Consider the following 16,618-nt stretch of genomic DNA (forward strand, 5'->3'; position numbering starts at 1 on the left):
CAGTAAGCTTTCCATCCATTTTCATGAGTAGATTGGAAACCATTTCATTTGAGATTTGTGAAGGGGCTGTCTTTGACTGAGCAGGGAGAGAAGACTCTCTTTTTAGAGTGACTTTGGGGGTTTTAATAAATTTTTCTCCATCAAGCTTATACCCCATCTTAAGCAAACTCTCAAGGTAAATAGCTTGATCCCTACTCTTTACTTTATCCAATTCATATCTAGAGCTCCAAATTCCATTTTTCTGTACCAATGATGTAATGATATTTCCATAAAGCAGATTTATTTTTTCTAGTAGACAGACTCCTCTCATTCTTTCAATCATGAATCTGCTTAGATTTAGTGGAGCACCATTGAAGGCATGCTCCATTAACCATAAGTCTTGAAGTCTAATGTAGCTAAAACTACCATCTCTTCCATAAATATTCGTAGCAATAAAATAATACAAAATTCTAATTTGTGGACTTTTAATCAAACCAGCATTACTTTTTGATGAATATTTTTCTTTCCTCCCTGTAATTATCTCCCACAAAAAAGTGGGATCATAGTTTTCAAGCATCTCATAGTCACTATCTTCAATTTCAATTTTAAGCAGATTTCCTAATTCAGCAACAGTCACAACAAATTCCTTTCCATTTAAAAAGACATTCAGACCATCATCAATATAATCATCAGAATCTTCAAGTTCATCCTTATCTAATGCTATGCTTGCATAAAATTTTTTCACCAAACTAGCATTATAGGTTCGATTCTTAAAAGTGTTAAAATCCTTCAGTTTCATTTCTTCAAAATAATCTGATAAAATAACCTGAATTTCAGGGGCTTCATTAAAGCTATTCCAATCTATGAATTTTTCACATGTAATTGGAGCATTTTCTATTTTCTTAAATCTATCTTCATGGGCTTTATTCCTAAATTTGGAGAACGGAATATTACCTTTCTTGGAGGATTTACCCTTTTCTTCTTCTTCTTCTCTATTTTGTATTCCTTCATGATCTGCTTTTTCTCAGATTTCTGGACCTCAGAGGTGGACATACTCTTTTTTTTCTTCTTCTGAGATTCAACTTGTCTACTTTCCTCCACTGGTCATTTACCCCGTTTTCTTTTTCAGAATTTTTTTAGTCTGTGATGATTTTGCCATTCGGTTTAAGAGATTTATGGCTTAGGGTTTTGTGGGTTTAAGAAGGAAGAATTTTTGTTTCAACAGGGTTGATTTTAGATGAGAGAAAATGAAGTGAGAATGTGTTAAGTGAGGTTGAATTCTATCAAAACTGTTTGTCTCCCCCTCTTTAAATATTTTTAGTAACCTCCTCTTTTAAAATTTAAAAATTTCCCTCTTAAATTTTATTTTTAGTGAGGCGATTTTTCTTTTCTGTTCCATCACCCGGTTGGCAGTTTCTTTTCATTATTTAATTCCTCCTTTCTTAAACTGACTGAGTCTTATTATTTAAAGAGATATAATGTTCTTAGTTGATTAAGTAACTCTTTTAGTCAACTAAGTGCCTATTGTCTTTTGAGAAAATTTCAAAATTTTTCTTAAAGCTTCTGCACACTAACCATTCCTAAATTTCTTCTAATCTCACAAAATCTTTCCTCATTTAGAGGATTTGTGATCATGTCAGCTAATTGTTGTAGAGTATTGACAAACTCAATCTTAATATCACCTTTCACTACATGATCTCTAACAAAGTGATCCCTAATCTCGATATGTTTAGTCCTAGAATGTTGTACAAGATTTTTTGAAATGTTGATTGCACTTATATTATCACAATATATTGGTATGTTATCCATTGTTACCCCAAAGTCTTTTAGTTGTTGTTTAATCTACAAGATTTGAGCACAACAACTACCTAGAGAAATATATTCGGCTACAGCTGTAGAGGGAGTAACTGAATTTTGTTTTTTACTTGACCATGACATAAGCATACTACCTAGAAACTGGCAGGTTCCACTAGTGCTCTTTCTATCAGTTTTGCTTCTATCAAAATCTGCATCTGAATATCTAACTAAATTAAAGGATGATTCTCTAGGATACCATATCCCTAAAGTTTGTGTATCTAAGAGGTATCTAAAAATTCTTTTAACAGCAGTTAAGTATGATTCCTTGGGTTGAGATTGAAAACGAGCACACAAACATACACCGATATCAGGCTTGTTGGCTATTAAATAGAGTAGTGATCCGATCATACCTCTATAGAGCTTTTGATTAACATCATTTCCCTTTTCATCAACTTCAAGTTTGGTGGATGGACTCATTAGTGTGCTAATTGATTTCAGCTTCAGCATGTCAAACTTTTTGAGCATGTGTTGAATGTATCTTTCTTGGCTGATGAAAATTCCTTCCTTACTTTGTTTGATTTTGAGCCCAAGAAAGAATTTCAGCTCTCCCATCATGCTCATCTCAAATTCACCCTGCATTTTTTCAGCAAAGTTATTGCATAAAGCCTCATTAGTTGCACTAAAAATAATATCATCCACATAGATTTGAACAACAATTAAATCATTTAAGTATCTTTTAATAAACAATGTTGTATAAATACTCCCTCTAATATAACCTTTTTCAACTAAAAACTTAGAGAGTATTTCATACCAAGCTCTTGGAGCTTGTTTTAGTCCATACAAAGCTTTATGAAGTTTGAACACATAACCTGGTTTTTCATAGTCCTCAAATTTGGGGGGTTGTTCAACATAAACTTCCTTTTGAATGAAACCATTAAAAAATGCACTTTTTACATCCATTTGAAACAATTTAAAGTTCATAAAACAAGCAAATACAAGCAACAATCTTATAACTTCTACCCTAGCAACAGGTGCAAAGGTGTCATCATAGTCAATTCCTTTCTCTTGGTTATATCCTTGAGCCACTAACTTCGCTTTGTTCCTAATAACATTTCCCTGCTCATCTACCTTATTTTTAAACACCCATTTTGTCTCAACAATAGGGTGATTTAAAAGCCTAGAGACTAATGACCACACACGATTTCTTTTGAATTGATCAAGTTTCTCTTGCATGGCCATTACCCAGCTTTCCTCTTTTTTTGCTTTTTCAAAGCTCTTAGGCTCAATTTTAAAGGTGGAAGTTCTATTTCTCTTCCTAGGGACTTTTCTTCATTGTTTTTCTTGTCATCTAAATTCATTTATTCCATTTGTCTTTCAAGATCATCCGTATCATCTTCATCACCAGGAATTTCCTTCTGCAAGGCATTTGATTCATCAAAAACTACATGAATCAATTCTTCAACAGTTAAGGTCCTTTGTTAAAAACTCTATAGGCCTTTGAGTTTAATGCATATCCTAAAAATATTACCTCATCACTCTTTGCATCAAACTATCATAGAGAATATTTTTCATTGTTCAATACAAAACATTTACAACCAAAACTCCTAAGATGAGAGATGATTGATTTCCTACCCTTGTAAAGTTCATATGGAGTCTTTGATATCATGGCTCTAATTGAGACTCTATTAAGAATTGTATGCTGTTGGGTTGACAGCTTCTGTCCAAAAATATTTTGATAAATTATTCTCACAAAGCATAGTTCGAGCCATCTCTTTTAAGGTTCGATTTTTTCTTTCTACAACTCCATTTTGCTGGGGTGTTCTAGGTGTAGAAAAATTATGATCCAACCCATTTTCATTACAAAAGTTTTCAAACTCATCTCCTTCAAACTCACCACCATGACCACTCCTAATACTAACTATGACCAGTCCTTTTTCATTTTCAACCTTCCTACAATGATTTATAAATGCTGGTAGTGTATCATTCTTATGACCAAGGAAGTAGACCCACGTATACCTAGAGTAATAATCAACTATCACAAAGTCATATGATTTTTCTCCTAGATTAGTTGTACTAATTGGCCCAAATAGATCAATGTGCAGCAGTTCTAGTGGTCTAGAGGTTGACACACTTTTCTTACTTTTGAAAGATGTTCTAACTTGTTTTCCTAGTTGACATGCATCACAAATTTGATCATATACAAATTTAAGCTCAAGCAATCCTATAACTAGATTTTTTCTTATCAATTTTGAAATGGTATGCATGTTTACATGACCAAGTCTCCTATGCCATAACCGACCATCATTTTCAACATTGGCTATAAGACATGTTTAACAATTCACTTTAAGATCTTCAAGAAATATAACATACATATTCTTAATTCTTTTTCCTATAAATGAAACTTTGTTAGTACTTATATCTATCACTTCACATTTATTTGAGTCAAAATATACCTTAAAACCTTTATCACATAGTTGGCTGATACTCAATAAATTGTACTTCAAACCTTTAACCAGCAACACATGACTAATTCGAGCTTAAGAGTTCTTACAAATGGTTCTTATAGCATAAATTCTACCTTTTGAGCCATCACCAAAGGAAACAGTGCCTCTCTTTTTCTTGTCTAGCTGAGCAAATAACATTTTATTTCCAGTCATGTGCCTTGAACAGCCACTGTCCATAAACCATGGTTCCTTCTCCTTTAGTTGAGCTCTTGAACATATGTCTTTTAGATTTAGCTCAACCTACACAATAGATTTTTAGTTTTTCTTAATAAGTACCCATACTTTGATAGGTCCTTAAAGGTTAGCTGCAATATATGATCCTTTTGGAACCCAAATTTTTTTAGTTTTCTGCATGCTTCTATTTCTATAACAATTATAAGATAAATGTCCATGTTTTTCACAATTATAACATCTAGATGAAGCATTATCATAATTTTTCTTAAAGTATGTGTTCCTCCTTGATGTTTCTTTCCTCAAACTTTTAAGATCAGATTTTCTTCAACTGCCTTTTGCAAGGCTTCTGTTCTGTTTTTCAATTCCAATTTTAGAGTTTCAAAATCTGTTTTTGAATGCTCTAATTTAATTTGCAGAAAATTTCTTTGCTCAAAAATAGAATTAAAGTCATGTTTTATTTTTTGCAAATCAGTCTCAAGGATGCAGTTTTTCTTTTCAGAGTTTTATATTTTGATGCAAGTTTCTCAAATTCATCATAAAGACATTCATACTCTTCTTGTAATTCATCAATTAAAATATCACAAGGGGATGAAGATACCTCGGATTCATCATCCCTTGCCATTAGACACAGATTAACTCTTTCTTCCACATTTTCTTCTTTATCATCAAAACTTGAGGTATCACTATCTGACCAGGTTGCAGCCACCATTACTTTTTTTAATTTTCTATTTTTCTTTAGCGTTTCTTCCTTCAGCAAGGGGCATTCTGACCTGAAGTGTCCTGGCTTCTTGCATTCAAAGCATATAAGCTCTTCCTTCTTGTTGGATTCGTTTTTATTTTTAGTTTTCCATGAAAAGCCTTGCTCTCCTCTATACCCTATTCTAGCCAATCTCTGGTTTCTTTGGCCCACAAGCTTCTTGAACCTTTTTGCAACCATAGCAAGCTCCTCATCATCATCACAAGATAAACTATCCAACTATTCTTCAATGATGCTTGTTTTTAAGGCAATACTTTTTTTCTTTTCCTTTACTTGCCTCTTGTCTTTTTCTTCCTCTTCCTTGAGTTCAGCTCGTGAGTAAGAAGAGAACCACAAATTTCATCTAGAGTTATAACATTTAAGTCCTTGGCTTCACGGATGGCAATTACCTTTGGCTTCCAATTTTTTGGTAGGCTTCTAAGAAGTCTTTTAACGATTTCATACTCAAGAATTGGTTTGCCTAGCTGACTTAATTTGTTTGTGATGTTTGTGAATCTATTTAACATGCTGTTGATATCTTCACCAGATCCTATCTTAAACATCTCATAATTATGGGTTAAGAAGGCTATCTTGGACTCCTTGACTTGTGAAGTCTCTTCATGAATAATCCTAAGTTTATCCCACACTTGTTTAGCTATGGTACAACTTGACACTTTATTGAATTCATTGGGAGTTAAAGCATAATGCAGTGCATTGATTGCCTTAAAGTTTGTTTGGACTTTTTTAGTTTCAACTTCGATCCATTCAGACCTTGGCTTAGGAATCATCTCATTGGTTACAACATTTAAGGTTGAAGGAATAAAAGGAATATCAGTTATGACATCCCACATCTCATAATCTATTGTTTTAATGTATATTGACATCCTAGTACTTCAATATGGGTAGTTTGAGCCATCAAATAGAAGTAGTCTATTTGTGAACTGTCCCTCAGCAACTACTGATTTTTGAAAAGCCATTTGGATCTTCCTAAAAGGTGTTAGACCTTAAGAACAGGGAACTGCTCTGATATCACTTGTTGGTCCCAAGTAAATGTGCTAGAGGGGGATGAATAACACTTTTTGGCTCTTACAAGAATTAACTTCTAATTGGGGACAAATGTAAGATAAAAGAGAGATTTAAAGATGAATGAAAAACTAAAAACAGAGCAGATAATCACACCAAAATTTATAGTGGTTTGGTCTAAGACCTACATCCACTACCTTGATTGTTCAACCAAGGATTTTCCAAACCAATTCACTATGAACGGTGAAATTCTCAAGCTTTCACCAAGCTTGTACAATGACTTTTACCAGGCTCAGCCAAAACCTTTCACAATGATTTTTTTCGAGATCAACCAAAACCCAACAACTAACTTTTCTAGGCTAAGTTGAACTTATACACTCAATCAAGCAATCCAAGCTTGAACAAATCCCTTAGAGTGTCTCGCACACTTTATGTATGCAAAGAGACCTATGATCACTTACTTGATCTAAGTGGTACAAAGTGAAGTGTTTATCTCAAATACAAAGATAGAAGTGAAATGCAGTCAAAATGTAGAGAGTTTTTACTGGTTTTTGAGCTCTTTTTGGATTTGGAAGCCTTAATTACTTTTCTAGCCGTTGGAAACCTCTTAAATACTTGGAAAATAAGCTCTGATAGGTGTTAGGCAATTTTTGACCGTTGAAAATAGTTAAGTGGCAGATCTGGCCATTAATCTGTCTTTTAATGCTCAATTCAAATTTTTTGACAGAATGATTTTAGTTGACTAACTGCGTTCTTAGTCGATTAAGTCGTTTCTATTTTCTGATCCCAGTTTTTGGCAGTGAGCACTTAGTCGACTAACTTCTTTCTTAGTCGATTAAGTTGTTTCTATCTTGAAGTCCAGATTTCTGGCAATAGGCTCTTAGTCAACTAACCTACTTCTTGGTCGACTAAGTCTTCTCTGTTTCTCAAATCTCTTGAACCCGCCAATTTCTGATTTAAATTTTAGCTTACTAACCCTTTATTATTCAACTAAGGAGCTTATGTTTTGTTGATCAATTGTGACTTCTTACACATATAATTTTTGATATGTTCCTTGGAATAATTTATTTATCATTGGCATACAATTCTTGTCCTGCACATTTAAGTAGAAATATTAGACACAAATGAATGGGAATATTTTGTTATCATCAAAAACTAATGGATCCAACAATTGTTGTTTATTGTTGTAAATTTTTAATGTTTGTTATTCATGTTTATGTTATTAGAAGGTGATGGTGATGGATTAATTAGTTGAAATTATGGAAATTTGGCTGATGATGTGAAAATTTTGAATGAGAATGAAATTCCTTCCCAATCCCATATATCTGAATTTGAACAATTGAGTAAGAGGGCCAAAAAATAAACTTCAAATGTTCAGATTTATTTCACTAAAATAGGCAAAAAGCAAGATTGAGCAGAACGGGCAACTTGTAACGGTTGTAAAACGGAGTATAAGGTTGGCCCTAAACTTGGTGGCTCTAATTACGGCACTTCACATTTGTGTCGTCACATTGAAACTTGTAAATTCATTTCATATCTTAATCCACATAAAATGCTTATGAATCGTGAAGAGAAGTAAGGGCTATAAAATTTAATCTTAGTGTTTCACGTGATATGCTTGTTGAAGCCATAATTAAGCATGACATGTTTTATGCATTTGTTGAATATGATAAGATTAAAGCTTAAGCTAAGTATGTAAATCCAGATGTTGTGACGCATTTTAGAAACACTGTTGTATTTGATGTCCAAAAGATTCATTTAAGAAAGAAAAAGAAACTTAAACAAGCAATGGCCAAGGTACCTAATAGAATTTGTTTAACTTTTAATGTATGGACAGCATCTACTTCTGAGGGTTATATTTGTTTGACTGCTCTCTTTGTCAATGAATATTGAAAGTTATGTAGCAAGTCACTTAACTTTTGTCATATGTTTCCTCCACACATTGGAGTTGAATTAGTTGTTATTGTGTTTGATTGTTTGAAAGAATAAAGAATAGATGAAAAAGCTCTCTCTTGCTTTAGATAATGCTTCTGCTAACGATAACATGCAATCTATCTTGAAAGGCCATCTCCGTTTGCAAAATAACTTGATTTCTTTCATGTGCATTGTTGTGCTCATATATTAAATATTATTGTTCAAGAGGACTTGAAAGTAATCAATGAAACATTATTTAAAATGAGAGAGAGTGTGAAATATGTAAAGGCATTAGATAAGAGGATGAAAGAGTCTCAAGAATGTGTTTAACAAGTTGGCATTGATGTAAGTGTTGGGTAGCGTTTAGATGTGTCAACTAGATGGAATTCAACATATTTGATGCTTGAAAGTGCAATCAAATATCAAAAAGCTTTTGTTAGCCTCCAATTTGTTGATAAAACTTATAAATATAATCCATCCGATGAAGAATTAAGGAAAGCAACGATAATTTGTGAATTTTTAGAGCCCTTTTATGAGATCACAAACTTGATATCTAGTTCATCTTCTCCAACTTTCAACATGTATTTCATGCAAATTTGGAAAATTGAATCCATTTTAAATGAGAAATTACATAGTGTAGATGAGGTTATCAAGGATATGTCTCAAATGATGAAAATGAAATTTGACAAGTATTGGAACGATTATAGTCTAGTGCTTGCATTTGGAGCTATTCTTGACCCAAAGATGAAGCCTAATTTCTTAAAATTTTGCTATTCTAAGATTGATATTTCTACTTGTTATGAAAAGTTAGAAAATGTGAAGACAAAGTTGTACAAGCTCTTTGAAGAATATGCAAGCAACACTTGTGCATCAAGTATTTCTTCTCACTTAATGAGTAATTTGCCTAAGCAAGCCAAATGGGGAACTAAACCCAAGGGGATCAAAGATCTTTAATGTAAATTTTGTGTCTTTCTAACATTTTATTACATGAGAACTTATATTATTGTACTTATGTTTTGATAATTACTTTTTTTTGTCTATGTATTTAAAAATTGTAGGAGTTCAAAATGTTTCAAAATGAAATAATTTCTATTACCGGAAAGTCTAAGTTGGATGTTTATTTAGATGAGGCAAAACTTGATTATGAAGTGTTTGAAAACTAGGATGTGCTTAAATGCTAAGCGCTTTCCTAATCTTTCTATTATGGCACAAGATGTATTGAGCTTTCTGATTACTACTGCAGCATCAGAGTCTGCTTTTAGTATTGGTGGCCATGTTCTTACCAAGTTTAGAAGTTCCTTTTGCCATGACAATGTTTAAATGCTTGTCTGCACAAAAAATTGGTTGTGTGGCTTTTCTTTAGCTACCGATGGTATTATTTAGTTTATATATTTCAATGTCTTTAATCTTTGCTTATCAAATTAATAATTTTAATTAAAATTGAAACTCACTCTCTCTTTTTCTTTTATGGCAATGAATATTAGATGATAATGATTTAGAGCTTAAGACATCATTGCTATCCAAATAATATTCAAATTTTTTGCTTGAGGATGAGGATTAAGGGAGATATAAATAAGTTTTGAAGTTTCTATTTATTTGGTTATGTACTTATGTTGATGGGATTGTAGTTTGTGTTAAAAATTGAAACTTTATTTATATTTGATGTAATTAATTTGCTTATTTATGTTTTGTGTAATTTTTTAATTTGTAATATGTTTTTATTATTCAATTTATGGATTAAATCATAGAATAATTTTATGGATAGAGAGTTTGTAAGGTAAAATTGTAAAAATGAATTTGTTCTTTTTTGAAAAAAAAATAAGTGGCCCAGTCCGACCTATGGACACGCAAAGGATGAGTTGGGTTGGAATTTTGATAACTCATATAAAAAATGGATTGACTCGGCTCAACTCATTTTTTTCCAACCTACAATGTTTTGGACCAGACTAGATCGGACTAACCCATATTGATACCTCTAACTATCATCAAGCCACATATATAGAGAAGCAAAAAATCCACTTCCCATCTAGTTGCCAACTCTCCTGGATTTCCCAACGCATGACCACCAACGGTCCATGAGGAGGTGGGCACCAAGCTACTGAGCCGATCTGTGGCGACAATTTGTGTTTCACAAACAACTCTTTTTCAAACAAAAGATACAATAAAATAATACTCCCAACACAAAAAAAAAAAAGAAAAAAACTAAATAAAGGTAATTTTTTTGTAGGGTTAGGCTTTGTTGGAGTCCGTATTATAAATGAATTTACATATGACCAATAAATTGATTTCACATATGACCTTCCTGAGAAAGAAAAAGGCAAAGAAAATTTTCAACATTTTGAATAATTTTAATGCAAACAGTTTTTTGCATTGACAATAGCACCTTTGTCAATGCCTTACAAGCCGAAAAAATGAGGCCATTGTCCAAAAGTTGATAAAAAACAAGAGAAATAAAAGACGAAAAGGAAGGCAACAAAATAGAAAAAAGGACAAGCAAAGTTTACTTTGCATGAGGGTACTTTGAGTGTGAAAGCAGTGCGGAGCCTCACCCTCAGTCGATGGGAACGATTCTCGTCTTCGTCCCCCACGCATTAAAAAACAAAGGTTTTACAACCCCAAGCTGCCCTATACCACAGGCTGTTGAGGTCCCCCACGCTTGCTCTGTTTTTTATCTTCTTCTGCCCTAAGCTACCCTAACCAGCAAGAACCTGAATATATACGTAGGCATTGTTTTTTGTATTTGTTCCCCCTCATGTCATGTTTCAACACCAACAAAACTAGAAACATGTTCTCCTCTCTCTCTGACTTTTTTTTACCACAAAACCATTTTCTTGAGTTTAGAACGCCCTTGCTTTGGTCCTTAAAACCCTAAACTTGTATCATCCTTTGGGCTTGAAGATAAGATAAGACTTTCAAGTTTTAGTGGTTGGGTTGTCTCAAAGTCAACTTATTTTATACAATAATTATACGTTAAGATTCTCAAATAATTATAATTAATTTATCTTAAACATCAACGATAAAGTTTTTTTAAAAAAAATTTACAAAACAGATTTAGAAAATTACAGACATCCAATATTACATTGTATTCAAAAAAAATAATCAATTAATATGTTTGTTAAATGAACAAATGAAAAATTTTATTGAGGAAAAGAAAAAAAAACAATTTCCCATAGTTTTTTCTTGCATAAAGAAGGTGGCATGATCAGCTATGACGTGGCACTCACTTATATGAGAATTGGTGACCAACAGGACAGTGACTCAACCATTGCATTGCATCCAGCTGTGCCCAACATGCACATATATATCTACCCCTCACCATCATCTTTGCATCTTGATTTTTTGCATTTTCCATAATGCAAGAGGAACCCATTTACAGGCAAAAAGAATTTATGGGTAAATGCTTTTTAATTAATTAATCTGACATTGAGAGATGTAAATAACTAATGATATGAAAGGTAAATAATTATGTCAATTTTAAGAAGAAAACTTCTGCGTTTGTGTTTGAATTTGTTCAGATAATTGTTAACACTTCCAAATTTTATAAGTACTTGATTCTTCATCTTGATTTACTTTTCTTTAATGATTTTTATTCTTTAATTTCAAGCATATGGAATGGAAGTTTAATAATGAAAACAATAAAAACATGGCATATTAACTCCCCTATTTTGGACACTTTGAGAGGAAAGGCCCCTTCACATGAATTCTCAAAGAAAGGAAGTTTTCAAGGACCACTAGTTAGGCCGACCCTTTTCCATATATTAATTGTTAAACTATATTATTATTTCATAAGTCAGACCAAGTTTTAGGTTGGTCTTCCTTTTTTTTTATACAAAGTCAACCACAAACTAAATTAGATAACTTTTTAGTGAAAATTTTATAATAACCGATTTCACTTATTAAAAAGGTCTCTAGCTGATGAAATATATTAGTGCAGTGTTAAAACTTGAAATTTTAAATTTGAATCTTAAGATGCGAGATATGAGATCATATATCTCAAAAAATTTTTAACAAAAATTTGCAAAAGTTGAAAATCGTTATTACATTTTATAATCTTTTACCTTTTTTTAGTATTGAATTTTTTTTTTTTATTTAGGAAATGGGATTCGAATTTGTCTCTTTTATTGTTGAATTTAATGCACTCCTTAGTATGTTGGATTCTATGTACATGTACATGATGACAAAAAAATCTATCTCCAAAAAAGAGAAATCTTTTCGCCATCACGTTATAATCCAATTAGGGTATCATGAGAAAGGAGGAAAAAGCAAACCAGACTAATTAAGTTTTAAGAGGAAGAAGTTAGTTAGTCTTTACTGTTTTGTTTAAGCAGAGGGGAAAGAAAGATTCGAATTTTTTTTTAAAAAAATAAAGATATTATAAGTCAATTGCTAAATTAAATGTTAAGATGCTTAGTCGTGATTACTATTGTTTATAGCTTAAAACAGAGAATGCATTTTCACCAACAGACAGATGATGGTGGTGGGGCTCAACTTACTTGGAAAGGAAAATTGAAAAGGCCCAAAGAGGGATATGAGATTAAAGAGAAGCAAGGCAATTTATGAGACTAATGAGAGAGAGAAAAAGATGTTACTGGTAAACCAGTTGGAGAGGGATATGAGCCAATTTGCTTTCTCGACTTGTTCCATCAGGCACCAGTAGCCCCCTATGTATTTTCCCCACCCCCTACCCTACTTACTGCGACAGCTGCCCAAAATAGTATACAAACCCTCTTCACTTGTTCCAACAGGTTTTTCAAGATAGAAATGTACGTGTAGGGTGCAGCAGCATGCCACAATATCATTCTGACAAGCCTTGCCAATCTCAGTTGTTGGCATATCCAAATGATAATGAAAAGCAGAAATATATTAGGTAAATGATGAGATTTATTATAAATCTTATACACTGTCGTAAGAGTTGTTAAAACCCTATACAATAAATACATGATTAAAACTTTTATTCGACACAACAATAATTTTAAATTCATGACTTTATTTATTGATAAGATGGATTCGGATTCATTTATCTACCCAACTCATATGGTATTTGAGTATTTATTTGTATTGAAAAAAAATCAAAATATTCATAAAAATAAGCCTAAAACAATAAATAAACGTAGAAACCCTACATAATCATGAAAACATAAAAATCGTTTGTTACTATACAGCTGGATGGGTGTCTATTTATGGCATATGAAAGGGTTTGGAGTCTACAGTTGGCTTGTAGCAGCCTTTTTATATCGAACCCACATAATAAATGCCTCCCTATTCTCGTTGATCTTCAGTGCAAAAGAGAGACCAGCTTTGCTAGCTGCTTTTGCAAATTCTAATGCTACAGCTTCTGCTTCTGCTTCTGCTTCTGCTTCTATACATAATAATCAAATCAAAGTCACAACAACCAGACCTTTTTCCATTAGCTATTATCGCTGCTGCTTGTTAGAACACGAACACTTTGCACGATTATCCGAGAGTGTCTGAAAAATATTGAAAAATGGAAAAGGAAAACCAGATCAATGGACCAAAACAAAACGCTAGGCCTTTTTGGCTGGGTGCAAGGTTTTCATTCAAGAGGTCTCTGCAACATACCTTGACCTGGTTTTGGAGATCTTTGATGTAATCAACAGCCAAATCTAACATGTCTGCAGTGTTTGTTTGCTGCAAAAATGGAAAGGAAATATGAGATGAGCTTTCCACATATTTCAAATAGCAGGAAGCAATTCCAAATCAAGCATTTATACCTTATCCATGTTTGGAACAAGGTCTTGTAGTTTCCTCATGCGCTCGCTTATTTTGGTTCTTCGCACCTGAATAGAAAACAAACTTGGGCAAGGAGGTTCAAGATCATAGGGTTTCTGTTTCCAGAAAGCCAAAGTCATTAATTTGCATGCCGTGTAATGACAACGGTCTAGTTAGGTAAGCGTTACCCTCTCAGCAATGCTTCTAGGGTGAGTGGCACAGCCTCTCTTGGCCCGAATCTTACAAGGCACAGAATCCTGATACTGCAAGAACTTGTCAATGGCAGACATTTCTGCTGAACTCTTCGGTAAACTCAAGTGATGAGCCAAAATTGGTGGTGGACGGTTTCCGGCATCTGTGTTCTGTTAGAGTTGTGACAACAAAAAAATGACCAATCAGATGAGAATATGACGTAAGAAATGAGGCATTGCGATAAATGAGTACTACCTGAGTTTCTGCTCCATCTAAGTCTAAGCCAGAAAGTGATCTATCATCCTCTCTGAGTCTTTTTACGCCTGGCATGTTATCAGAGATCATCATGGAATCCTCCCAAGAAGTAACTGGAAACCCTGAGGAATAATTGTTGTGACGATTTTCACCAAATCCAGCATTTTCTGAGCTATTTGGAACCACGTTTTTGTTCCCCATCTCGGCAATTGGACTCATCAGCCCAGAGGGAGGCGGCCTGCTTGCAGAAGGAAATGATGCTTCTCTGTTACTGTTATTAACTCCTCCATAATCTCCCATACCTCTCACCACACCATAGCCTGAAACTTTATAATAAGACTTTTCTTCAGTGTCATCCTCAGCTTTTTAAAGCAAGAAATATCTACCCTAAATTCTCAACGCTAGTCGCAAAAGATAACAAAAAGTCGTCACTGATAAATATAACATCAGAAGGTAATCAACCTAATCCATGGCATCAAATCCTAATAAAGAGCAAAGAAAATGGTGACCGGATTTCTTTCTTTGACTTTTAGTATTTACTCCTACCTTCTTAATTTGATTGGTCTGGTACAAACACAGCTCATGTCTTTAAAAAGAAACTTTTTCAGTGATTCTTTCTCATTTTTAATTGAAATTTCAGTGGCCATTAGAAGGCAACAGAGGAACGAACAGACAAAATATTCTAAAAAGAAGCCTCTGTATGTACTACCGTGAAACATATTTCTTTTCTTTTCTTTTCTCCCCATTACTCTGGAAACCCAAAAAAGAAAAAAAGAAAGAAAGAGAAAAGCTTCTTTGACAAAGAAAAAAAAATCGATTAAGAACGTATATGTAAATAAAAATCACTTACTATTGTCAATGTTTAAGTTGGAGAATAACCCTGCAGGTGAGCTGCTGTGTCGTATAAGATTGGAATTATTGCCTCCACCCATCTTCATTTGTGTTGGTCGAGCCATCCCCATTGAATTTGGTATTCTATAATCCATCGTTGAACCTGATTGCTGATTTGGCAAATGCTGTTGAGGTTGGCTCTGATAAAAATTCTGTGAAGCAGAGGAATAGTTCCCCTGTTGCGGCTGCTGCTGCTGCTGTTGTTGCTGCTGCATAACCCCTGTTTGATTATTCATTGGTGTCATAATCTGCGTTGGCTCCTCAATTTTTATAACTGTTTCTCTAACAGGTGAGTTCTGCGTTATTGCGCAAAGATTCTGGTCTGAAATGTTCACAGTATTACCGCCGCCACCGTCACCGCTGCTTGACAAAAATCGCTCGATAATTCGTTCTGTTTCAGGACTTGACGGCCGATTTAGAAACTCTTGGCAGAAATCTCGGTCCAAGATGCTTGAAAAATACGAACTAGGTGCAGATTGGTACCTCATCAAGCCAGAGTTCATCTGTTTTTGATGGTGTTGTGGTTGATGATAATCTATAAGATGGTGATGGTGGTGTTGAAGATCGGACTCCATTTCCCTTTTCAGTTCTCCTTCAAAAAATCGAAACTCGAAGGATTCGAAAACCCCAATTCAGTAAATTTTCCTTGTTGTCAGGGTATTCAATCAGATCAAGATTGAATATCAAAAGCTCAAGATTCTAGACGGACCCACTAAGAAATACAGAACCAAAGTCTCTGTTTGTTTCCCAAGAAAGTAGCTCCAGAAATTTTTTTCTTGGAAACCTTCATCTAATCTAACAAATTGATCACCCAGAAATAACAGCTCCTTAGTGTGGATCTAACTTAAGAACCTAAAAGGTGAATCCCAAGAATCTGGTTGGCTTGAAACTCAAGTACTATCACTGCTCTGCTATCACAGTAGCTCCAAAAGCAGAGGAAAACAGAGAAAAGTACAGAGAGCCAGAGAAGAGATTCCACCACAGTTCTTCACCAAAAACAACCCTTACAATCAAATCTGGAAGAAACCCAATTTTCTATTCTTGAAACCAAAGCACTTAGCTGAAGAAGATAACATTAATAAGAAAAAAAAAAGTGAGCCACTCAATGAAAGGAATATCTTAAATTAGAACAGCACAAAAACAGAACAAGGAACCAAAATACAATCACCACCCTACCTCTCTGTCCCTCCACTTTCCATTTGGTTTTTTTCTTTTTTAATCTTCAGTTCTCTCTTGACATGTGTTTCAGGGGTAATGGAGGTAGTGCTGTTGATCCAAGTGAGTGAAGACAGAGAAAGAAAGTGAATAAAATTTGCAACACAGCAAAAAAAAAAAAAAAAAGAGAGGGGGGGTGGTGTGTTAATTAAAGAGTGAAAGGCATTTTCTTTCTCAGTTTTGTAGGCTCAGCCAATAGGAAGTAAGA

General features: G+C 33.9%; 1 protein-coding gene across 2 annotated transcripts; it reads right to left on the reverse strand.

Annotated features, from left to right (window-relative positions):
* Positions 1-13,228: 13,228 nt before the first annotated feature.
* Positions 13,229-16,618, reverse strand: LOC18589770 (transcription factor bHLH122-like). 2 transcript variants are annotated; one of them, XM_007014888.3, is made up of 7 exons: positions 16,372-16,618; positions 15,155-16,255; positions 14,305-14,624; positions 14,046-14,219; positions 13,860-13,925; positions 13,708-13,776; positions 13,229-13,595 (listed from the first exon to the last, which is right to left on the reverse strand). In XM_007014888.3, the coding sequence occupies exons 2-7, from the start codon at positions 15,768-15,770 to the stop codon at positions 13,542-13,544; spliced, it is 1,299 nt and encodes a 432-aa protein (XP_007014950.2). In that variant the 5' UTR covers positions 15,771-16,255; positions 16,372-16,618; the 3' UTR covers positions 13,229-13,541. The 2 variants fall into 2 exon arrangements, with proteins under 2 accessions (XP_007014950.2, XP_007014949.3); XM_007014887.3 differs by having other exon boundaries at positions 14,305-14,630; positions 16,372-16,614.

The sequence above is a fragment of the Theobroma cacao genome, chromosome 9 (genome assembly GCF_053813885.1).
Source record: "Theobroma cacao isolate CCN51 chromosome 9, ASM5381388v1, whole genome shotgun sequence".
Lineage (NCBI taxonomy): Eukaryota > Viridiplantae > Streptophyta > Magnoliopsida > Malvales > Malvaceae > Theobroma > Theobroma cacao.